Source organism: Eublepharis macularius, chromosome 1 (genome assembly GCF_028583425.1).
Source record: "Eublepharis macularius isolate TG4126 chromosome 1, MPM_Emac_v1.0, whole genome shotgun sequence".
Classification (NCBI taxonomy): domain Eukaryota; kingdom Metazoa; phylum Chordata; class Lepidosauria; order Squamata; family Eublepharidae; genus Eublepharis; species Eublepharis macularius.
The window spans coordinates 49,605,080-49,630,266 of NC_072790.1; the positions used below are offsets into that span (position 1 = coordinate 49,605,080).

Here is a 25,187-nt window from a genome sequence, read left to right on the forward strand (position 1 = left end):
GCTTTCAACCAAATGGACCCCAAGGTGGTTTACAAAATATTCAATGAACATAATAATATCAAAGTAACAACGCACATTTAAAACATCATGTAATGACTGTTTATAGCAGTGTCCACATTCAGTTCCCTTTGCCTTACAGCGTTGTCTGACTAATTAGGCTGACTCAGGGGCCCTCCAAAAAAAGGCACCGTTTCAGAGATGTGCTTGTTCTCAGCTCCTGAGGGAGGGAGTATCAGAGACCATGGGGCCCAATTCGAGTCCAGTTGTGCCTTAAAGACTGACAAGATTTCAATGATATAAACTTTTGAGAGTTAAACTCTCAACTTGTTGTTTTTTACAGTGCTGTTGGACTCAAATTGTGCTTTTCTGCAGTCCTACATTGCTACCCACCTGAAACTATGTTTATGAGCAGATGCTGAGAATGCCCTACCCAAGCGCTCTGCCAGCGGCATGTCTGCTAATTCTGGCTTCTGATCTGAAGTATCGAGTTGGTTGATATAGATTGAGGTACTCTGAAGTACATCGGTATTCTGAGCATAAGCCGTTCATGTAAGAGGCTTCTTTTATCTAGCCGATGCTGGTTAGCTTCCAAGATCTGACGAGATTGGGCTAGTCTGGGCCATCCAGGTCTACTTTATGCAGGAACTAATTGGCTGCCAATGTAGCTCTTTAAAGACTGGTGCGATGTGTTCTCTGTAGCTTATAGCAGTCAGTAAGCTTACCACCACATTTCTTAGTATTTGAAGTTTCCACACAGTATTTAAGGGCAGCCCCATATAGAGGGCATTGCAGCTGGTTGTGTTCATAACAGAAGTAACTGTGGCCAAATCTTACTTTTCTCAAGGAAGGGCCACAGCTGGTGTGCAACCCAAACTTGCTAAAAGGCACCACAAACTGTAGAGGAGTCCTGAGCCCCTATTTGTAGGCACTGCTGGCTATGAATCTAGGGAGACTGCAGCCCATAGGTTAGCTCCTTAATTCCTGGTAAGCTCTGCTGACCAGTTGCACCTCAGTGCTGTCTGGATTGAGTTTCAGTTTGGCACTCTCCATTGGCCATTTACCACTTCCAAACACACATCAAGGATATCATCCAACCTGTCCGATTTGGTTGCTATAGAAATAGAGATGGGTGTCATCAGCATACTGATGTATGCTCAGTATGAATTAACTGGGCAATAACCTTACCAGCCTGTATACAGAAGGTGTAGCTTTCCCAGGGTCCTCTCAATTGCTGCAGCTGTTTCCAACCTCTGGAAAGATAATCCCTTGGGTTGTAGGATCCATGCAGAGGAACAGCCATGAGGGTTGGAGAAGGGCTGGAGTGAAGAAAAGACGAGTTGAAATAATTCCTCCTCCTTTTTGCAGGCGAAGTTCTAGTAAAGGGAAGTGGCTAGTTCATCCCGCTGTTCCTCCTCACCCCAGCCTGCCACTCCTCACAGGTTTTCCTCTGCCCAGATCCTGCAGTGCCAGAAAGGATCTTTTTGAGGTCAGAACAAGATGCGGCAGTAGAGAAGAACGTGGGGGAACTCTGTGTGCCTTCTGCGCTTGCATAGTAGGACATTCCCCAGTATCTTTAAACAGATAGTTCTGTTAAGAATGCGTTCTGCATGTAGAATTCCAGTGATGTTTTACTCATGGTTAAAGAAAATCCTTTATAGTCTATTTAAGTCCCACATTTTAACATTTCTACATGTTTCAGAATGTGACAATGTCCTTGTCCAATACTTAATGTAGAGAGAATATTATTGATATTTACACATGGACAACCAAGGTGTAGACTTTGTCCTGAAATGTTACAAGAAGTCTGTGATGCAACAAGAAAAGATCCCGGACTGAAAAACCAAATTCATAAGTGATGCTGTGTCGTTAGACTGTTTTTTCTCTGCCCGGAAAGCTATTGCCTCAGATTTTCTCATTCGTCTTACTAGTTTTATGCCTTTCATTTTACTCTTCATATTGTCATTGCAGCATAGCCTGTTTGTGAATATTCTTGCTCTTTTATTTGAAGATGCTTTGTTCTGTTTCGGGAGAAGGCATAAGAAGGCAGTACCGTTAAGCAATTTGATACTGAACTGATACTATCCAATGTGCCTGTCCTTCACAGGCAGTGACCCTGGGCAACACTTTAATTAAAACACTAATGTGTCACAGCAGAAACTGAGGTTCATTCTGCATAAGTCTTTCCTACCAAACATTCACTTTTTTGATTAGAAGCTGGCTGTGCCATCCTAAGCAGAGTTGCATCCTCTAAAACCTGTGGCGCTGTGGCAGAACTCACTGCACTAGACGTTTGCACTTAAAAAAAGGGTATTATCCGGATTTGGGTATCTGGAATACCATATATATTCGATATTCCCAATATTCAGGTCCAAAAATACCGGTATAGTATTTGGGTTTTATTCAGAATTCCAAATATATTCAGCTCTGTTATTTCCTATGGGGAAATCTTGCCGGGGGGGGGGGGGGCTGGAGGGGTCATTTTTCAAATTTCAGGGAACTTAGTCCTGCCTGTCCACTGAAGACCCCACCAAGTGAGTTGGATCAAAGGGTCCAATTCTACAGGCCCCAGCCACACTATTGTTTCTTGCGGAAGGCTTTCTCCAGCACACAGGAAGCCTTAGTTAAGCACACAACAACAACCATTAACCAAAAGCCTCCCGATGCAAACGGTACCAATAAAGCCCAACAGAGAGACTGTCATACCAAAGAATCCCTTCAGAACCAATGCCAAACTAGAGAAGCCCACCAGAACCAAACTGAAGCAAGGGATGCTATTACAAGCCCAACAGAACCAATGTCACTCAACAATGCCAGGCAGAACCCAAGGTCAATTCAAACCCAACAGAACCAGAGAATCCCCACATCCAGCCTAGCAAGCCTGTAATACCAAGGCAGCAGCCAGACCAGGCAGTGGCATATAACAAGCAAGCAACACTGACTGAGACATACACACAGTAATGTTGCCTCTCTGTCCCTTCCTCCTGTTGCCTCGGAAGTCTGCAGTGTGGTAGGGTGACTAGCTGCTGCAACTTTTAAAATGAAATTCCTGGATATTCCTGAATATATCGAGGGCCAGTTTGGTGGAGTGGTTAAGAGCACAGGACTCTAATCTGGAGAACCAGGTTTGATTCCCTACTCCTCCACTTGAAGCCAGCTGGGTGACCTTGGGTCATTCACAGCTTCTAGGAGGTTTCTCAGCCCCATCCACCTCACAGGGCATTTGCTGTTGTGGGGATAATAGTGACTTTGTAAACCAGTCTGAGTGGGTGTTAAGTTGTCCTGAAGGGCGGTATATAAATTGAATGTTGTTGTTGTCGTTATATCCAGATTATTTGGGAATGTAAATACTAGTTTATCTGAATATACCCGAATAAGCTGGATATATCCAGATATATGCAAATAATACCGAATTTTTTCAGGTGCATATTTGGCTTGGGAATTCAGAATTGCACACCCCTACACTATGCTATCAACCTTGCCTTCCCAGCTCAGCTGATTAGATGAGCATCCATCCCTGCCCCTTGCTGCCACCTGTTCTTTCTCCTGTATTTGCTCATGAAAATTAACAAAACTTTGGACCCATTCACACCTTTCCAGCATTGGTATAGAGGAAATGTTGCATAGCAATTTATATGTGAATAATTTGTAAACTGAGCCTTGCATCCCAAATACCTGTAAATAAACATTTTCATGATTTTGAGACTTGATAGCTTGTTTGGCAGTATACTCCTCCCTTACATTACTGCCAAAAGATCAGATAAAGAATAGCCTTTTTTCCGGTGTCTTGACAGAAAATTTGCTGAGCTATTAACATTTTGTTATGTGTGTTTCTCAGGGCTTGCCCATCTCATCGGATCCCCATTGCTACGTGCATACATGCATGGCTTTTTCATGGACATAAGACTGTATCACAAGGTAAATTGGCTGACCCATTAAGACTGTATATCTGCTTGTGTTAGTGAGAAGAAAAAAAAGAGAAATGGAAACAAGAACCTTTTCCGCAAGGTTTTTTTTCCCTTCTGCATTTTACCACCTACTGTTTGCCTTCCCAGGTTAAAATGATGGTGAATCCATTTGCTTATGAGGAATACAGGAAAGAGAAAATTAGGCAGAAGATAGAAGAAACCCGTGCACAAAGAGTGCAACTAAAGGTAAACTTGGAAACTATCCATAAATGATGTTACATAAATGATGTCCCAATATATTAGGAAGATGTGTGTTGAGGGCTCATTTCGAATAAGCTCCCGCTAGTGGGAGAAGAGGAAGACCTAAAATGAGACGGCTTGACTCAATAAAAGAAGCCACGTCCTCCATTCTGCAAAATCTGACCAAGTCTGTTAAGGACAGAGCCTTTTGGAGGTCTTTCATTCATAGGGTCACCATAGGTCGGAGGCGACTTGAGAGCACATAACACACACACGCACACACACCACACACACACACACACACACAGTAAATCTATAAACCTTCATAAAATGTTTCAAAAGTATTTAGCATTCATAAACATCTCTTCCTCCTTTGACTAGGTGTTAAGTTAACTGAATTTAATTATAAACAATCAGGGGGCTTAATAACCAGCATCTGCTTAGCCCTCTCTGTATGTCATGTCTGTTATCTTGGTCATCCTTTTAACAGTCCTGTTACAACAGTCACCTCAAAACTCTTAGCACCCTCCACCCCAGTCTAGTCCAATTTATTCTTCAGCACACCTTGTATGCCATTGTAAGGCTACGACTGCAGAGTTGGGGCTTTGCCTTCACGCCCTGAAACAGCTTATATTCTTTTCCCCCCTCCCCTTTCTTTAACTGAACATCTAGCTTGATGAAGAGTTCTCAAGAGCTCAAAAGGATATACACATCAGGGTTTTGTTTCTGATGTTTTGCTTGGTTCTAATAGAAGGCATTATGCCTTCTTTGGTTTTGGAATTTGTCTGCAGAGCACCATGGCCGTTTGTAACCTTTTGATTCTTTTCATTCATCAGAAACTTCCAAAGGTTAATAAAGAGTTGGCTCTGAAATTGATTGAAGAAGGAGAAGAAAATCTGCAAAACGAGAGGAAAAAAAAGCAAAAGGTAAGATTCCCGAATCTGCAATTACTTTCATACGTAGCAAAACTGAGCAGCATCAATGATTCTTAACAGGCCAAGTGGACCAGTTGTACTGTTTGAGGATGTTCCTTTGCATAGGGAGAAAACCACCTCAGTGTTAGAGTAGCTGTGCATATATAAGTTTCCAAGTTCAGTCCCTGGCACCTCCAGTTAAAAAGAACTTGGGTGGCAGGGCTGGGAGAGACCCTGCCCAAGACGTTGAAGAGCCGCTGTCTACCAGTCCATGGAAAAGGCTAACAGTGCAGTCCTAAATAGAGTTACACACTTTGAAGTCCATTGAAGCCAAAGGTGCATCTCTGTTTAGGATTGCAATGTATATGGGGCAGCAGTAAATGTCTATATTGTATCTGGTTTTTCCTAAATCATGTTCTAGGTGCCAAGTTTCTTGAAAAGTCTCTGTTTTCCTCCCCTGTCCTGCCTCACCCCCCATGTTGAATAAATTCATTAGGTTTTACTATTGCAACAGATGTCCATCTTTGCATTAACCATAAACAAATGACTATGATTTCACTAATTACTGGCGATTAAGATTCCGGCTGCTGTCAGCAAACTCGGTAAAGGTGTTCCTTGGTTTTGGGCTGAACGCAATCTCTCCTTAGCAGATTCCTTATCACAATGAATGGTATTTCTTAGCAAATCATTGCTTTCACAGAATACTTTTCCTCCCTAAAAAGAGCCAGCAAAACTCATTGGCCTTCTGTTATCAGAGCACACTTTCGTAATCTGCCATCATTCAGATGTCTGTTCATGTCTGTATAATGTTTGTGTGTGCATGCGTATACATACATTCAGTCTTACAGATTTGCACACATACTTATGTAGGCTTACTATACTTCTGTACTTCTATTAGACTTCTGAGTGTGAGGAGATACGGTGTGATAGAAAGGTTTTAAATAATTGAAATCCATGTTACAAAATATATTAGAATTGGGGATCGCTTAATTTCATGCTGCTGGGGAAATAACTGAAATGGCAAAGACTGACTGGGATTATTTTGACTTTTAGCAAAAGTTAGGCACTGATTGTTATGGAGTGCAATGAGTGAAGCATTTAATGGGCAAGTCTTAGTCACTTTATCACATGTGCACTGCGTGCTCAGCTGCCGCGGCGTTTAAGTTGGGCCTTCCATTTTCTCTCCGTTTAAATGTTAAATAAATTATTATACCAGCTTTTGACTGTTTGCCTGCCAGGGCCATAAAAAAGTGGGTGTTAGCAGGATTCTTCTGCATTATCCTTTCTGCGTATTTTTAGCCCGACCATTCCTGTCCAGAGAATTTTCCTTTCTGAGCAGCTGTGCAAACAAAATTGTCGGGCCAGCTTGATTCCCAGGTGCTCGTACTTTTCCAATTGCAGCCGTCAAATGACATTCTCCCCCCCCCCCCAACTAATAAAAAAGTGAGCATTTATTAAAGCTCTTCATACGGAGCAATGTCACGTTAATTAAAATTGCAACTTGCATTAAAAGAAGCTTCCCTTGTTGTGGTTTATAAGAGAGCTGTTTTAGATCCCCTCCCCATGTCCTATTGCCAGCCTTGCTACATTGAACTGTGGTTGAGAATTATAACTTGGATAGAGTAGGAAGAGCTCAGTGATAGAGCATCTGCTTGGCTTCCTAAAGATCCCAGGTTCAGTCCCAGGATCTCCAGAAAAGGGATCATGTAGGCAACAGTAAAGATCCTTACCTTAGACCCTGAAGAGCCACTGCCAGTCAGAATAGACAATGCCGACCTTGATAGGCTGGAGTCAGTATAAGGCAGCTTCATGCCTGCTCCAGATCTTCTGGCAAGTGCCTATTTAATGGGTCGCTTATGCACAGTGCCTAGCTCCAGTAGCACCAAGGTCAGCATCTGCTCAATGATATTCAATGTCATAACTAAGGAATCTGGGCAGGCTGTCAGTCATGTTTGTCTCTGTGTTCTCCGTAGGTCTTCTTTCTGCCATGGTATTTTCAACATATTATTTCACTTTCAGATACTTAACATGCAATTCATAAAGGGATGTCTGTAGAAGATGCTCATGTGTCCAATTCATGTTGTCAAATAATTATCTTTGTCATGCTGTTGATTACCTAATAGGCATTAGTGCTAATATCTTGTGCATAATCTAATATGGCACATTTTCAGCAATGCTACATACAGGCCAACGGGGAAAATATAGGGGATCTTTAATATCTTGGGCACGATCCGGAGATACACTAAGAACATCTTGAGGGGGCGGGGAGAGTACCATAGTATCAGCTATATGCTGTTCTCACCAGAACATGTGCATGCTGCCTTTTAAAAATAATTAAAAGGTATTCTGGCAAGATTCTTGCTTCCATTTCATCTTTTTATTAAAGTATAGCTATTTATATTTTAACATTAACTAACTTTAAAGAATATGATAATCCCATTCATTGATTTTACATAGATTGATAAATTGAGCTCATTAATTATTTCTTAACAAAAATAAGTAGGTTACAGAGAGCATCTTCATAGAGCAATTCAGACTGCTGTATTTATAGTTGTGTTTTTATTAAATCATCTTTCAAAAATAGCTCACTATCCTAGCTTATGGGCTCACAGTCTTGGTTAATTAATCATCTTACAGTTTCAAACACTATGCAATGTTATCTGTACTCAAATAAAATATAAAAAACCTGTATTAGCCTATTCTTGCTACTTTTTATTATAAGGAAGAATATAAAAAATAGGGATTACAATCTTTTCATACATATCTGTTGTACCCTAATCAATACACCCATCATTCCAGTATATCTTACCTTCTGTATTTAGTTCGATATTCTTGCTGTTGTCAGATGTTTCTCGCACCTTTGCCGAGAGTCATATATGTATTGATATCAATTATATTATGTCTAATTAACTAAAGATCATATTATTCTGTTTCTCTGTTGTTCTTTGCTTCTCTCCAAGGCTATTCTGTGTCTCTGAGAGGCCAGGCCAGCTCTGCTTCTGTCCTGCAGAAGCATCCTCCATGATATTTTCAGTCAAGACTAGCAACTGTTCTCCTTGTAGCCTGGCCATATTTGTGACACAAGGCTTTCACAAACAACAATGTGTGGAAGCTCTTTTTTGGCACTTTTCCTTTCTCCCTGAAGCACCCCTGTACCCCAAGAAGGATTCTGCTGTGAGTCAGTGTGACCCTCTGGAACAATGTGACTTGTGGCATGGGGGTCCTGCAGCAAGAAAGGAGAACCTGCTAAAATCTCTTGTCCCCCCACCCACACCACTTTTACACAAGCAGAGCTTGGATAATAAGCTACACTCCCCCCCCCAAAAAGGAGGATTTTGGTGGCTTTGTGCTGTATGGCATATTGCTTTGGGCCTAAGCCACGACTTTTCAAGAGGAAGGCGACAAACTAAAAATTGGTTCTAGGAACTCTGGTTATTTGCAGGAGCCCTGGATCTTATGCATTTAAAATGTTATGCACTGGAAAGTGTATCCAACCAAATGGCTGTCTCAGTGCAGAAATTACCAAGCAGATTTGAGATTTCCTAAGGGTAGGCAGGGCTGCTGATAAGGGAAGACAAATAACTGTGGGGCATCTCATGCTCCCATTCATCAGTTGGCAGCTGTGGCTCCCAATACTGTGTAACCATAACTCCATATTTTAAACATAACTCTATTAACAAGCATACTGGAATTTGGGTCCAGTAGCACCTTTAAGACTAACCAATTTTATTTTATTGTAGCATAAGCTTTCGAGAATCAAGTTCTCTTCATCAGATGCCTGATCCGAACAGGCATCTGATGAAGAGAACTTGATTCTCGAAAGCTTATGCTACAATAAAATAAAATTGGTTAGTCTTAAAGGTGCTACTGGACTCTTTTTGATTTTGCTACTACAGACTAACACGGCTAACTCCTCTGGATCTATGACTGGAATTTGGATATCTCTTGAAGTGCAGCTCCATGTTCCGTAAAGTTTTTCAGTGGCCATTCCATCTTAATACCTCACAGTCAAATCTTAGACAAGAATGGAAAAAGGATTTTATGTTCTTAGACATCTGTTTGAATTACATAGCCATCCAGAACTTTTTCAGTCCTTCTCCATGCTGCTGGTGACTCATCCCTGGTCATATTGTTTCTCTGTCCAATATTTTAATAGGTATATATTCTGCTTTGTCTTCAGGAGTTATACCCAATACAGATTACATGGCATGTAATCTAAAATTCAGTTACATGGATGCCGTTCTGCATTCCAGGGTGTCTGTCCAGCCAATTACATGCTCCATAGGAGTACGGCACTATGACCTGTCATCTGGTAACTAGCAGACCATGGGTTGGACTCATCACAAGGATGGTGGCTTTTCCCTGCTTTCTTCTTCAGGAACCATTTCTGACTCCAGAGAAGCAGGGCTTTTTTTCAGCTGGAACGCGGTGGAACGGAGTTCCGGAACCTCTTGAAAATGGTCACATGGCTGGTGGCCCCGCCCCCTGATCTCCAGACAGAGAGGAGTTTAGAGCAGCGCAGAGGCCAAGCTAAACTCCCCTCTGTCTGGAGATCAGGGGGCGGGGCCACCAGCCATGTGACCATTTTCACCGAGGGCAACCCACTGAGTTCCACCACCTCTTTTCCCAGAAAAAAAAAGCTCTGCATAGAAGTTTGTTCCCACCAGGTTTTGTGAGACCTGCTTGGAGTAAGAGCCATGTGGGTTGCCATGTGGGTCAGAAGGCCGAAGATGGAAAGTGGGAAAAATCACTCTCTTCTTTCTCTTTTTTCAGTGGTGGAAGAGGCAGGAAGGGTGATTTTATCCCCTTCTCCCTTCCGTAGTGCAGGCCATGAATATCCACGACCCTGGAAAGAAACTGTTCTGGGGGTTAGAAATGATGCCCGGAGCAAGAGAAAAGTGGGGCAGATCTGTAACCATCTCCACTTCCTGCTGACATATTACTGGACTCAATCCAGAATCTCAACACTTATCATCTAATAAGACTTTCTTCTGATGTTTTCAAAATTAATGAACCATACCGAGTAAACAAGAAAAGGGATAACGAGTGGCAAGGAAAATAGAAGCTTTGTTTCGTGCTGCCTTGTTTATCAAATCTTGTGGAGTCAACCCAAATATGCTTCATTAGTTTCTTAAGACTATTTTAAGTTTTTGCAATCAGCTCTCAACTTTCTGTGTTGTTTCTCACGTAGAAAACTCCCAACATTCTTAGTGATGATCGCTTCAAAGTCATGTTTGAAAACCCAGATTTCCAGGTGGACGAGAAGAGTGAAGAATTCCGGCTGCTCAATCCGCTGATTTCTAAAATAAGCGAGAAAAGAAAGAAGAAGCTGAAGATGCTAGAGCAGCAAGAAACTTTAAGAGAGGTAAATCAGTAGCATTTTTAGGGATTGTCATCCGTTCTCTAATAACTGTTTCAGATGTTATAAGCGCAACCTGCTCATATTGCCAGAGCAGAGCCTGGGGGCTGGAGATTCCACAAAGGCTCAATAGAGCTCTGTTTTCTTCTCCCCCCTGCCTGTGTGCAGCAGGGTAAATGGGTTATTAGCAGAACGGGAGGCCTGCCCATACCTGCCATATCCCCAGCCTGTCCTCATTCTCTGCATGAAAAAGTTAACTTGTGGTTGAATCATTTGCAAGACACGGACGGGCCAGGGAGTTGATGGGATATGGGAGGCACTTTTCCTACAGGGCAGCAGATTGAGCCTTAAACATTTTACAAGTCAGTTGAAATCATGTATGTGGAAAATTGGCGTGCTACTGAGTTGGAAAACATGGGTTTAAATGTCTGAGCAAAGAGGCAGTGCTTGTTAGTAGAGTTACCTGATTTTTAAAATTCTTTTAGGGATTCATGATCCAGAGACTAGCTTTTTTTCTGCAGTTTATGTTTTACTTGCTGAAAATTATGGCTATCTTTCATTTTCTGAACACTTTGCTCAAAGTTACCCAATTGTTTAACTTTAGAAATATGTCCACTATATAGGATAGAATTGTCTGAAAGGGGCTTGGAAAGAAAAGAGATTGCCCTAAGATCTCTGTATCCGGTGGCAACTTTGGCTCAGCCAGGATGATGAGGCAGACAGCTCATTATTAACGTGATCTAAATATTAACACTGTGGCCACTTTTTACCCTAAAGTAGCCACTAATAGTGAAAGTGTTTGAATGAGTCCAGATTAAATCACATAGTAGGGGGTGGAAATCAAAGAGGACTGGACAGGTAAGAGCTTCTGTTGTGTTCTTTTGGTATCCTACCCACAAGTGTAAGCGTTAAATCCAACACACCAAGACTATATTTTCCCCTTTTGCGAGAATCAGAGTTGGATCCAAGGAAACTCTTGTGGAATGAATCCTTCTCACTCTGAGAGAGAGGACATCTTAGCATGGGTGATTTCCACCTAGGGATGCCATCCCTCGGTAGACAATCCCCAGGAGCACGGAGTGGGTGGAGACTTCTTGGAAATCACTTCCTGTTTCACCATAGAGATTTTTGAAATTCCTGGAGCATCATGATGTCACTTCCTGATCAGAAATAGGAAGTGACTTGCCAGTGCTGTTTCTCCCACCCACCCACCCCTTTTCCTCCTGCTGCTCCATTGAGCAAAGGCGGGAATAGGGAGCATCACCAGGAAGTCCCCTACCGTCAATAGGTAAATGGCAACACTGTTCCCACCATTTAGCCGAGTTGCGGGACTTAGAGTTCAGTTACCTGATGCTCCTGATGACGGGGCCACCCTGCTCTGCCATTCATATCCTGCCTAGGAAAGGAGTCTGGCTTTCAGAGCAGCTCCCTTAGATAGCGCCCGCCCGCCCACCCCCCGCTTTCTTAGAGTCTCTCTTCTCTCTCATCTATCCTTTTAACGTTCTTCTACCTTCTCCTTTAAAAAAAAACTCCATTCCTTGCTACCTGCTCCAGCCTGAAGCAATGGCCAGTTTGGTAACCTTCCCCCATCCTCTGTACCTGCATGTGAGCTGCAGTGTGATTAGGAAATCCACAAAAATCATGGGTAACTTTATGCAAGACTAAGTGGTTTCTGCTCACAGAAGCATACCGTTGGGTCCAGTCTTTATCGTTTTGCCTAGTATAGTCCATCGACTGTTGCGGTGTCTATAACTCGTACCAATGTAATATTGCGTGGCTATATTCAGTCTTTGTTTATTTCTCTCTTAAGAAAAGTACCTGTTAAAATTATACTCCTCTCTGAATTATGCATCTGTAGAGAGTCACGTACTCTAATTTGGTAGTCCTCTTTTTTAAAAAAACTAAAAGGTTAATGGTCCTTAAAAATATCTATTTTTGTCAACAGGAAGAGGAGGAAGAACCAGAAGGAAAACCAAGTGATGCAGAAAGTTCTGAGACTTCAGATGATGAAAAAGCCTGGGTTGAAGAGGTCAGGAAACAGCGCAGACTTCTCCGCCAAGAGGAAAAAGTAAAACGGCAGGAAAGGTTGAAGGAGGATCGGCAAACTGTCTTGAAACCTCAGTTTTTTGAGATTAAAGCTGGGGAGGAATTCAGAAGTTTCAAGGACACGGCCCAAAGGCAAAAGTTAATGAAGTAAGACTAGCATCCCTCTTTGGTTCGTTTAGTTTCTGCTTGAATTTTTCCTTGAATGTGATAAAGGGTGCTGATTTTACAGGGTGGTTGTTTAGCTGACAGCTTCTAGAACTGGTTGTTTTTACAGCCAGAGTAACTGAATTCATTGCTAGTCGTGAAATTACACAAATATCTTAGGTGCCGTTGGAGGAGGTGTGCCTCCAGGAGCTGGTCTCTTGCACCTCACGTTTCTTTTTAAAAACGAGCACAAGCACTGTGTGGTGCCATTGTGCAGGGAAACAGCCCAATAAACTCCAGTGTGTGTGTCCTGATAGGCAAAAGGATCTATCTTCAAACAAAAGAACACCTCTAAAATTCTCATTCACTTTCACACACAAGGACAAACTGCAGTGAACTGTTTCGACGTTCTCTTCGCTATCATGTCTTCTGTGCAGACACACATGGGAACTGTGTATGCGCAGGCCAGCCCCAGACAGTCTAAAGGTCCTAAAGGCACGAAACACTTGCCGAGCCTTTTCGCACGCTTTCCCCCCAGACGTGGCCGTAAAACATGGGGCGAGTGGCTCCTTCCCTCAGTTCTTTAGCTGCCACTGAAGAAGGACATGTTCCTTACTGCGCTTGTTGATTCCAAAGATAGATACGAGTTTGGGCCTTAAGATTTGTCATTGTTGAAACTATTTAAAATCTATATGATTTGAGGTTTCCCATTTTCCTACCCTGTTTTGACCTGCCTCAGTGGATGAACATGCTGTACTTGAATTTTCCAATGAGGTATTTAGCTGACTTGTTGGAGACAGAATTCTGGACCTTTAACCTGTTTCAAGAAAATTTACTAGACCCTTTCTCTAGGAAGTTCACAACATTGTACATTCTCACTATCTCCATTTTATCCTCATAACAATCCTGTGATGTCCATTATTAGTCTGATAGAGATTGGCCCAAGATCACCCAGCAAGCTTCATGGCAAAGTGGAGATTTGAACCTGGGTCTCCCAGACCCAGATGTATATATGTTGTCTGACTAATCAGCCCCTATCCAGGGTTTCAGGTTAACCCGCTGGAGTGAAGTCCACAAAACCTGATATGTAGAGAGATGCAATGCTTTTCATTGGTTATAGGCTGTTTTCTTCTGCAGACACATCTAAATATCCCAGAAGCTAAGCAAGGTTGGCCCTAGTTAGTACTTGGGGATGGGAGACCTCCAAGGAAGTCCAGGGTCTCTGTGCAGAAGGAGGCAATAGCAAACCACCTCTGTATGTGTCTTGCCTTGAAAGCCCTACATTGCCATAAGTCAGCTACAACTTGACAGCATCTTACAAGTACACACACATGATACAAACTAGGGAACATTGATACTGCCAATTGGTGGTTGTGTGTTGTAAATATGACATTGATGGAGAGGAGAATGCCCTCTAGTCATAGCTGACCCCTGTTAGGGTTTTCCTGGTAAGAGACTAACAGAGGAGGTTTGCCATGGCCTGCCTCTGCAACCCTTGTCTTTGGAGGTCTCCCATCCGATTACTAAGCAAGGCTCCCATCTGATTACTAAGCGTAGCTTCTGAGATCTGACAAGATCAGGTTCACCTGGCCTATCGGGGTCATGGCATGACACTGATAGATATTAGATACTTCCAAAGTATATCCCTTGGCTGCCTGGTATAAATCAAAACTTAATTTGTCCCTATAGTATTTTCCTCATAAAGAGGCCAACAGCATAGTGCTTTTATTTGGTGGAGATAGCAGTCATGGCTGAGATTCAGAGAAGCATATGTTCATGTGTAGCCCTGCACATGTGCAGAGGGTAACTAATTCTTCCTTCTTCTTTGCACATTATGCGGTTCTGCTCTGGCTGGTCCCTCAGTCTTGAACAGAATTAAAAGAATAAGATGCACAATCAAGCCAAAGTGAAATGTTTTGATTGTAATGGGAGAGTTAAATTCATTCATTCTTTCTCAAACTCAAGCCTTCCCCCCACCCCAGTGAAATCAAGGTGCTTTGAAGTACTTCACTTTTCCCTATTTTTGTAAAGATGTCTATTCTGCGTGCACGTTGCAAAGAGTGCAGTGTACCACTTGGAGCTTGCTTATCTTCTTTTTGGCACTGGTGCAGATATAAGGGATAACTTTCTGCAGCCAGTACATCTTAACTGTCTGATGTCTCCCGAGTCCATTTAATGGCTAGATATTATTTTTATGGTGGCATTTGCAACAAAAAGGTTTATGGCTCTTGCATAAAGCTGGGTGTTCCCTTTTTGTGTTCCTGACTCACGCTTGCATGAAGCTGAATTTCTAAGGCACTGATCTCTTCAGACTTCTCCTGAGAGAGTAGCACTTACCACTCATTGTATAATAGGAAAGTTATATGCTTGAGCTTAGCCAAAAGGCCAAGAAGTGATAAAAACCTTCTAAATCCTGATACAGCTTTTCTCTTATTCTTCTCCTTTATTTTTGTCCCAGAATTTTGCACTTTCAAAAAGGTAACATTGGTGCCTTTCACCTAATCGATAAAACAAAATTGAAAAATAAACCTCACTTGCTTCAATTTTTTCACAACTTGGCTGAACTTGCCAAGACTTCGGCTTGACTGAGCTGTTGGAAATCCCTCTATTTCCCTAATGGTGACCTGCCGTCATTCACGATGTCATTCTCCATCTCCACTCTTCCATTTTATCCTCACAACAACCCCGAGAGGTAGAGTGAGCTGAGAGAGAGTGACTAGCCCAAGCTGACACGGTGACCTTCTTTGACAGAATGGGGATTCGACCCTAGGTCTTCCAGATCCTGGTTTAACCCCTAAACAACACTGGCTTTAGGAGTATTTAAATATAAGTGTTTTAAGGGAAATTCATACCACATCTAATGCGAATTAGAAATCCATTCCTTAAATGTTTACAATTGTATTGTTCAAAAAACAGGTTGATGCATCCCAGAGAGATTTTGATTTCTCACTGTTAATAGAAAACACTCAAGAGCCTTAGCAACTCTGACACTACATATAACAGCAAATCCCCCCCACCCTGCCAAGTAAGTCATATGTGAATGAAAATGTATTCAACTCCATCCCTTTCTTCTTTGTCCCCAAAGAGAACTTTTCTGAGAATGAGATTCAGAATTATGCAGGGTTTGAGACTGATAGATTGCATAGTCCTATCTCCTTAGCTCTTAATTGTGTGTGAAATTCCCTTTTGAAATTCCTTTCTGCACAAATTTATGCCAGGTATACTATAGTGGGAGACCTCCTGGCATCCTGCCTCCTTTGTGCATCTGAGGCACCGGCAGGAGAAAATGGGGAGAGAGGAGTACATACTGGCATTGTGCCAGCGTGCTGACATCACTTCCGTAAAAACCGGTAAAAGTATTGTGGGCTCTCTAGAATTCACAATAACTCTATGGTTTTGCCATAGAGTTTTTGTGAGCCCTGGAGCATCTAATGATGTCACTTTTGAGTATTACTAGAAGTGATGTCAGCATGCTGGCTTGCCAGACCCCTCCCCCTCCCTCATTTCTCCCAGGAGTTGCCAGCTATGGCCTTGCAGTCCTATTGCTAAGACGTCCTTTACCTGAAGTGCAGATATTTGAATTGTTGCAAATATTGTGAACTAAACTTTAAGCTGCATCACTTTTTAATTTCATTGCCCCCCAAAATAGCTCTGTTTTACCCAGAGGGAAAAGGTATCTTGCTTATTTTGCATCCCAGTAAGAGAACAGAACTGCAAGCATAATGTCATAGATCTGTATTAAAATAGATTTTTTCAACCTGATCTGAGTTCTACTAATAGAGCATCTTTCTACATCTGCTTGAAACTGTACTGTGTGTGAGAGAGAGGGAAGGAGTAAAGTTCATCCCCTTGTCCCTCTATACTTCAGCCCACCAACCTGAAGAGCTGTTTCTCACCATGGATCCCCTGACCCCAAGAAGAATCTTTATAGGGTCGGAAGGAGCTGCAACAATGATGGATGGGTGGATAAACATCACTATTTTTATTTACTTCATTTATACTCCACCTTTATTCCAGTGGGGCTCAAAGCAGCTTACATTGTTCTTCTCTCCTCCATTTTATCTTCACAACAACCCTGTTAGGTAGATTTCGGCTGAGAGTGTGACTGGCCAAGGACACCCAGCAAGCTTCCATGTCAAAGTGGGGATTCAAATCTGGATCTTCCAGCCCCTCGTCCAGCACTCTAACCACTATACCACTTCGGCTCTCAGAAAATTTAAAGTGACAGCAGATAGTTCATTGTATTTTTCAGTATGAACCTGTGATAATGCTGATAAAAAAAAATTAACATTGACTCCCCCTCCCCACATATTCTCTGCAGAAAAACTCTTAGTGATCGCTTGCAGCTCGAAGAGAAGGTTGGCGCTCTGAGTGTACATGATACCACTGTAGGAAGCAAACAGGTTACCTTTAAATTAAAAAAGGTAAGCAAAAATGTCCCATTAAATAAGTTAATGTCATGCTATTAAATATGCAGTCGAGATGCTAAATGAAAACACTATTTTTTTTCTGTGTACTTATTTTTGATGATCGCCTCTGGGGCTCGGCTGTCTCTATAGTGCTAATGTGATAGATTTATATCTCTTTATCATTTGCATAATTTATTCTGCTGCTTCTAGCCATGGAATAGAACAAGTTTCTGTGCAAAGTACTGGTGGCAGCTGGAAAGTTTATTTAGACAGCCTTGTGCTGTTTTACCACAGCCTTTGAAGCCTGCCTTCTGAGCTGTAAGAACTAGACACTTATTTTTTTAAGTGAGTTGAGATTCACAGAAAGCTGTATTCTGTTTTGAGTATTGTATCCTGCCCTATATCAGCCTTTGCCTGAAATCGTGGACTATATGGGGTTGGATCCAGTCTTTTTTATGAGCGCAAGGACTTCCATCCACGCAGCATAATTTCCCCACCTTCTTCTTCCTGTTGCAACCTAAAGTTTCCTAAACTCCTGTCCTTCAGGATGGCATGTAAGGTTCTTTCCCCTGCACCTAGTTTTATCTTCACAACAACCTTGTGAGGTAGGTTCAGTGGAGATAGTAGTTGGTCAGTCACTCAGTGAGGTTTAAGGCCAAGTGGGGATTTGAACCTGGGTCACCTCCAATAACAGTTAAGCACTCTTACCATTGCACATCGCTGGCTGTCAGTCAGTTACTTTTGCTTTAGTGCAAGCCCTACTTTGCCATCACATTGGAACCTGCAAAGTAAATGGTTGGCACTTCTCTTCCAGACTAGGATTGCAAACCATAGTTTAAAACTCATTTGCAATCCTGGAATGTAGGGCAAATGCAAAGTATATTTGGAAATTCTGATGTAAGGGGAACATGTGGTATGTGCCTAAGTGGAAGATGACAATTATATTGCCTTATACAAGGGGACCAAGATGTGCTTGAACACAGTGTGTGTCACAGAAGTACCAAACAGTGATTTGGCATTTTGTATGACCTGACCAATATTATCTTGCTGTAGGGGAGAGAGCCAGTTCAATTAAAACAGTCCAGAATGCTGTAATATTTATTGATGCAGGAAAAATAGTATATGGTGATTTTCACGCACCTAAGTTCACAAAAATATCATAAAGCATTCTCCTGTATCATATGTGTGTGGGTTTGACAAAGTAAAGGTAAAGCACCGAGTCATTACTGACTCGTGGGGGGACGTCGCATCATGACATTTTCTTGGCAGACTTTTTTACGGGGTGGTTTGCCATTGCCTTCCCCAGTCATCTACACTTTACCCCCAGGAAACTGGGTACTCATTTTACCGACCTCAGAAGGATGGAAGGCTGAGTCAACCTTGAGCCGGCTACCTGAACCCAGCTTCTGCCAGGATCGAACTCAGGTCATGAGCAGAGCTTGGGCTGCAGTACTGCAGCTTACTACTCTGTGTCACGGGTCTCCTTGAGTATTCAATATTCAGATAAAATATTCAGTATTCAGTAGTAGTAGTAGTAGATAAGGTAGTATTCAGATAAAGATAAGTATATCTTTAAAGGTGATAAGTTTGACATTTTTCTAAATAATGTGAATCAGTGTGGCAAAATTATGAGTAGAGTAAAACCATTGTCTTCTGCTATAATCTAAACTGGAATACTTTGGAATCTTCATACAACATATACATCCTGGGTTGGAGCCAATGATTCCTGCTAGGTTAAAAAGAACAAAATATCCACACACATGAAAGGATTGTAGAGAAACTGTGGGTTGAATCCAGTAACTCCCTTTTGCTGAGTGAGGACCATTTTCTCCTTCCATTGCAAAAAAAAAGTCCTCATTTAGCAGAAGAGAAGTATTAGGTTTGACCCATTGTTTCTCCATAAATCCAGTTCCTGGCCCCGCCTTCAGCTTTTAAAGCATCACTATAGCCACTTTATTCTGGTTTCTGCAGGATTGTACAACATATTCCTTGTATATAGTATTTTACAGTTGTAAGCAATTGTGGAGGAAGAATAAATATTCACATGTCACAAAAACATCCACTGTTGTGTGTGTGGGCGGGCATGAACCCTGACCGTGTATTGGCAGCCAAGCTAATGTATAACAGAAATGATGAGGTAATAGATCGTGTTTTCCTTGGAGTGGCATCAAGAATGCTGACATCAGTAAGACATTAGATACAAGTCATTGTAAAGTTCACTTGAGGTCCTTCATCTATTTTCTCTGGGATCAGTACTGACAACTGTGTACTGGCTATGGATAAGAGATCAGGGGTTGGGTCTTGTTGAACTGATCTCACACATGCAGGGGGATGCTTATTTCTACCCTGCCCCAACTTTCCCCCCGTAGTGTTCTCCTCCATAAATAGCATATAGGGAGTTATTTTGAGCTCCAGAAGGAAGGGGGATGTGAGGTTATGCTCTGCTGGTGGAAATCCTACCACCTGTGCTAAATTTCCTCAGGATCCAAACCCAAGAGTTTAGGGAAATATTTTTCTATTTAATAAATTGTTTTTTTTCCCTTCATTTTGGCTAGAATTGAATGATGCTTGCCGTAGCTCCATTTTATATTTATGGGGTTTAGAAATGAAACTTCAAATTTACATTTGGGTGTTTTGTGCACTTTTTTCAGTCAGAGCAACAGAAAAAACAGCAGGAAGCAGAGAAGCATCATCATCAGGAGAGGAGGAAATTGCGACGTTCAGCCAGTCATCTCAAAAGTAAACGAGGGAGAGGACGGCCTTTCCATTGAGAGAACTGCTCTTCTTTTTCACTTGTGGAGCTTCGAGAGATTGGTTCCTTTTTGCCTAAATAGTGTACACAGGAAAAGTAACATCTTGTCAAGTCCTGTTTTGACTGAGAGGGAACTATAAATAGCATACCTATGGAAAAACTACACATGAGAATCAAAGGTGTTTGTTGAAGAGCAGTTAAGTGGTTATTATATAACCTTGGGTACGACTCTTATTCAAAACTTTCTCTGTAGACTGGACTTCATCGTCTTTTCCAACTGAATTTGAACATCAATGCATTATTTCTGAAAGGTCCTATTTCTGAAGAGCTGGAACATTGATCTGCCAAGTCTTCATAAATGTTACAGAATAAAACTGCTTTAATCATTTGTTCAGGCCCATGTAGCATTAGGAAGTCAACTGATTAGGGTGTTGACAATAACATTTGCCACAAGGGTAACGTGCAGAGCCAGAACTCTGACTTTCTGTGATCCCATTAAGCAATGCTTTGCTCCAGCAAAAGCTGTGGGTACTTACTGTCAGGCTCCCCTAATATGGTTGTGGTCTGTTCCTAAAGAGAGACTTGTACTTATCCATATAGATATGTGTGGGTGTTGATATAATTGAATAAAATAAAAAAAATTCTTCAGTGCTGACGATCTTTGGCACTGTACTATGCTGGTCCAGACATGTCACATATGAGACTGCAGCCCTTATTTCCAAAGTGGATTGATCCTGGTCTATAGGTGAATACATAATCAGTTTGGTGTAGTGGTTAAGAGCAGCAGGGCTCTAATATGGAGTCCTGCCACTTGAAGCCAGCTGGGTGACCTTGGGTCAGCCACAGCTTCTCGGAGCTCTTTCGACCCCACCCACCTCACAGGGTGATAGTTGTAAGGATAACAACAACACACTTTTTAAACCACTCTGAGTTGTCCTGAAGGGCAGTATATAAATTGAATGTTGTTATTATTGTTAATAACCCCTTTCTAATCATTATCTCCCTCTTTAATATATGAAACCCCAATCCAGCATAATTTTTGAACAGATACAGATGAGTTTCTGAGGTTGCCTTCCTGTACCTGGATATCTTATTGTAAATCTGCTTCTTCTCCAGATGGAAAATTGTGAGTGCTTTCTCATTTGTCTGGCAGAGTGTGTAATATTTTTGTCTTGTGTCAATATAGTACAGTACTTGCAGTGTCATCTGAAGCAGAATTACAACATTTTAAGCCTTTTGACTTATATAGATTTAAAAGAATATTATCTCTGCTTAGGATGGCACTGTTAAGTGTCATAACACAATTATAAGATTGTATAAGATTGTATATAAGAGGAGAAATCTATTTAAACGCTAAAACTAAAAGGGTGAAGCAGCTTGAGGAGGAAAACTAGATGACCTTTCTATTAAAAGAACTGCTTCAAACTGCAGTGAGAAAAGTCCTCCTTTATTCTGGTTTCAGTACAACAATCAAAGATCCATAGGAAAGCAAAGATTGCTGTCTTCAATACAAATTAAGAACTACAGAGCATTTAAGAAGGTGGAAAGAAAACTAGAGCAATGTGTTTTAAGGTGATGGATATGTCTAGTTGATTATCCTGCTCTTTCTAAGAGTAATTCTTAAGCGAAAAGCTTTGTATGGCCACACCTATTACCAATCATCATATATTGTTTGGAACTGGCTCTGCATAGTCCGTTTGCTTTAGGAATTGGCTCTTGGAGATTTTTGGTGATTGTCTGTATCACAGATGTCTGTAGAAGAGTTGCCAAAAAAAAGGGTTTAATCATTTTAAATGTTTCTGAAAAGTAGGGCACTAGGATAAACTTTATAAGGACTATCAGCTTCATGAATAGTATGTTTGCAGTCCTGCTGTGATGTGACTGCACTCTGAGATTACTAATTCATTACTTTGACTGTAACTATTTTGTTAACAGTAGGGCTCCAGAACCCTGACTCAGTTTTTAGTCTTTATTAAATGTAAAGTTTCCCTTGGCTTCCTCCACCAACTTTGCAGAGCTTATCTAACATCATGTAAGTCAAAAGGGAACAAGAATTTTATGATAAAGAATTGCAAATGTTTGGTATTTCTGGTTTTTAAGAATGGATTGATCTTATTTTGTAAAATATATTTAATATGCCTTTTCTTTCTGGGTCTGTATTTTCCTTGTACAAATTGATATATTTCTTGCAATCATTTTTTGCCTTGCACTAGTAAACATGTCAGCCCTCAGAGCACATTGGAGGCAGGGAGTAGATAAAGAGTCAGAGAGAGTGAATGGCTAGGAATAAGGAGAGGGAGCAGTCCTAAACAGGTACACTTGGATAGAAGCCCCATTTTATTCTGTGAAGTTTACTCCCAGGCATACACCGAGTTCATAGGATTGCAGCCATAATGTGGTGGGTGCAGTCCTAAGTGAAGAGGTCTTCCCTCACGCCTGTTGAAAACTTCACATGGACATTCATTGTTCCATCACTTTTAAGATTTACTCATGACCATAGTGATTCTTGGACCCTAATAACAGAAGTTCCCTGACAGTTAACATTTTTTATGCAAACATTGTTTGTTAAAATCATGTTTTTCCAAGACAATGCCAACTAGGCCATTAAATGCCTTGTGTTGCTTGGCAATAATATTTAAAATTTGATTGCAATATGTTGTGATTTGATTTTTTATTCATTAATAGATGGTCACAGAAACTATAACTTGAGCAATAATAGTCCTTGTGACAAAGGAATTTTCAATATCAGTTGGATAGTTATGGCAGGAACTTGTCTTGAGAGCTTGTATTATAGGCTGGTTTGACACCTTTGTGTTTATCATCATCAAGTGATAATTTGTAGGTGTGAGTGGGCCAGAACAGATCAAACTTCCATGTAACTTCACGCTACATTTCAGTAATCAGTTTACAGATTCCGCAGCCAGTGTGGTATAATGGTCCAGGCCTGAGGAGACTGAGGTTCAAATTCCCTCTTGCCATAAAATTCCCTGGAGGCCCTTGGATCAGTCCCTCTCTCTCAGCCTGACCTGCCTTACTGAGTTGTTACAGAGATAAAAGAGGGGAGAACCCTGTATGCTGCCCTGAGCTTGTTGGAGGAAGATCAAGATAAAAATGGAATATATACCTAAAGATAAATTTAAATCAACTGAGGTATTTGTAAGTGCAGACCTGCCACAAGAAAGGCAATTCAGCAACCAAGAAATGTTTCCTGCAAATGAAATCCCACACAAGAATGACTCTTGTGGCATCATAGAAAAAGCCCTCCTGCCACCAACTGACCTTGCATGCAGTAGTGTGATGACAATTTGCAGCCCTCTCTCTTGTGTCAAATGTCCTACCCTAAGTTAGTTCCTTTCTATCACAGACAGATAAGCAGAAGCCCCATTCATAGATGGTGACATCCTGAGCCAAGAAATGTTCTTGTACCGAAAGCACACAGTGTTGTGTTAGTTTCCTTTAATATTTGACAGGTATGCATTGTTGCTGATGAAGCAGTGTGTGTCTTCCATTTCAGCTCTTTGTGCTCCACCTGACATATTTATGAGACTTATTTATTGGTATGTATTAGAGATAGTTACTACTGTGCTCCTAGACAGCTACCCTGCCCTAGGAGTTTGCAGTCTGAACTAAAAACTGGAAAGGAGAACACGTCACTTAACCACAGCTCACACCCTGCTGTTAGGAAAAGAGTAGCTTCTCACTTGTAAAATTCACAAGATTACTTCACTAAAATTCAAATGATCCATCTTGAAGTCTACCGGCCCTTAAAAAGCTTACTACATTGGTTGGTCACTGCTAACCAAGGTTCCCTCTGAACTAAGATCTAAAATTGAGGTTTGAAGATGGTTAATAAATCCTGATCAAGAGGGAACTCAGTTACAGTTAACCCTCATTAACTGTTAACTAATGTATCCCCTTAACTGTGGTTAAGGTATGTGGGAATTGTAACTTGCAATATTGCTCTCCAAGGATCAGTGGGAGTTGGGAATGCTTTTCTATGATATGTTTTTCTAACTCCAGATAGGTTATTTAGGAATCTATATCTTCATCATAAAACAATTCATTTCCACTGAACATTCGCTCAATCCTCTAGCACACATCCACTGCCATTCATGTGGTTCTACCACCAGATGCAGGGTTGAGTGGTGGGTGTCACAAAATTTACTTTCCGAGTAGAGAACAGGGTACCTACTGGGTGAAAAATTTACAAACTATTGCTAGAAACCAACTAGTTACCAATTTGGATAGTGGTATGTCCCTTCATTCTTCTACAAGCAATGAGAAATTTATTTATTTATTAAAAATTTGTTCAAGACGGCTTACAAAATGATTTTAAAAACTGCAAATTAAAAACCAAGATGAAATAAAATCTAGAGGGATATGGATGAATTGAGGACATCCTTTCTCAAAGGGTTGTTAATACAGCATAAAACCTCATCTCTTTTCTGTAACACCACTAATCTCCAGATTTTGGCATTGCAGCTAAATGTATCACAAACACCTTCAGACCAATAGTTACATAGTGCAATAGATTTTAGTTTGTGAGATGTTAAGAAAAAATCATTTTGTGCTAGGAACTAGGGGCATGCAGAAAAAAACAAAAAAGATGGAAATTCACAGGGAAATTGCTGGTTCATTTTGTTAAAGTGGCTTCCGGAATGGTAAACCAAATCTGTGAAACCAAGTTATAACAAAACTCTCCCACTGATAAGTCTGTATTTCTTTGTTTCAATTTTTCCAGTATAAGCAGGCTGCTGGCAGCATCTTGTTTTCCTTAACAGCATTGTCTCCTACCAATTGGGTTCCTAGGGGACGGGGAGAGAGCCCTTCCATTATCTTATATACTAATAGCCAAGTGGCCCTGATCTGTGGATGCTTAAATCCAAAAACTGGAGCCATGAATGGACAAGACAGATCTTCCTACCAGGTTTGCAGAAAAATCTGAAATCTAAAAAAAATATATTGGGGGGGGTGGTTAAAAAAACCCAAAAATTATAAAAGAAGACCCTGTAGCTTTAAGAATCAGATGCCCTCAGTGGCTGTTGCTAGGCCACCATAACAGTATTCCAGGCTTGGTTTCTGTCAGTAAAAAGGAAGGGAAAGAGGACATGGTGGGGGAGGGGGCAAGGCCCATTCCAGTGCTGTTTGGGCCTTTGAGGGAGAACTTATTGGGGCCAGACCCAGAAGCAACCACCAGACAACTTGATACCATATGACTTGCATGACTTATCCAGGCCCGGCTGCTTGCTACTATTCAACAGCACCCCCCCCCCAACAAAGCCAGTGTAATGTAGTGGTTAGAGTTTCAGAGTAGGATGTGGGTGACTAAGGCTGAAATCACCACTCTGCTATGGAAGTTCACTGGATAACTTTAATTCCAGTCACATAATCCCAGCCTAACCTGCCTTTTAGGGTTAT

At 41.4% G+C, this 25,187-nt stretch overlaps 1 protein-coding gene across 1 annotated transcript in view; it reads left to right on the forward strand.

Annotated features, from left to right (window-relative positions):
* Positions 1-21,913, forward strand: part of NOL10 (nucleolar protein 10) — a 58,701-nt gene extending 36,788 nt beyond the window's left edge. The window contains exons 15-21 of the mRNA XM_054999088.1: positions 3,836-3,915; positions 4,053-4,151; positions 4,982-5,071; positions 10,251-10,424; positions 12,364-12,611; positions 16,930-17,032; positions 19,669-21,913. Of these exons, the coding sequence (XP_054855063.1) occupies positions 3,836-3,915; positions 4,053-4,151; positions 4,982-5,071; positions 10,251-10,424; positions 12,364-12,611; positions 16,930-17,032; positions 19,669-19,788 (914 nt within the window). The 3' untranslated portion in view covers positions 19,789-21,913. The remainder of the gene's footprint in view (positions 1-3,835; positions 3,916-4,052; positions 4,152-4,981; positions 5,072-10,250; positions 10,425-12,363; positions 12,612-16,929; positions 17,033-19,668) is intronic.
* Positions 21,914-25,187: the final 3,274 nt, after the last annotated feature.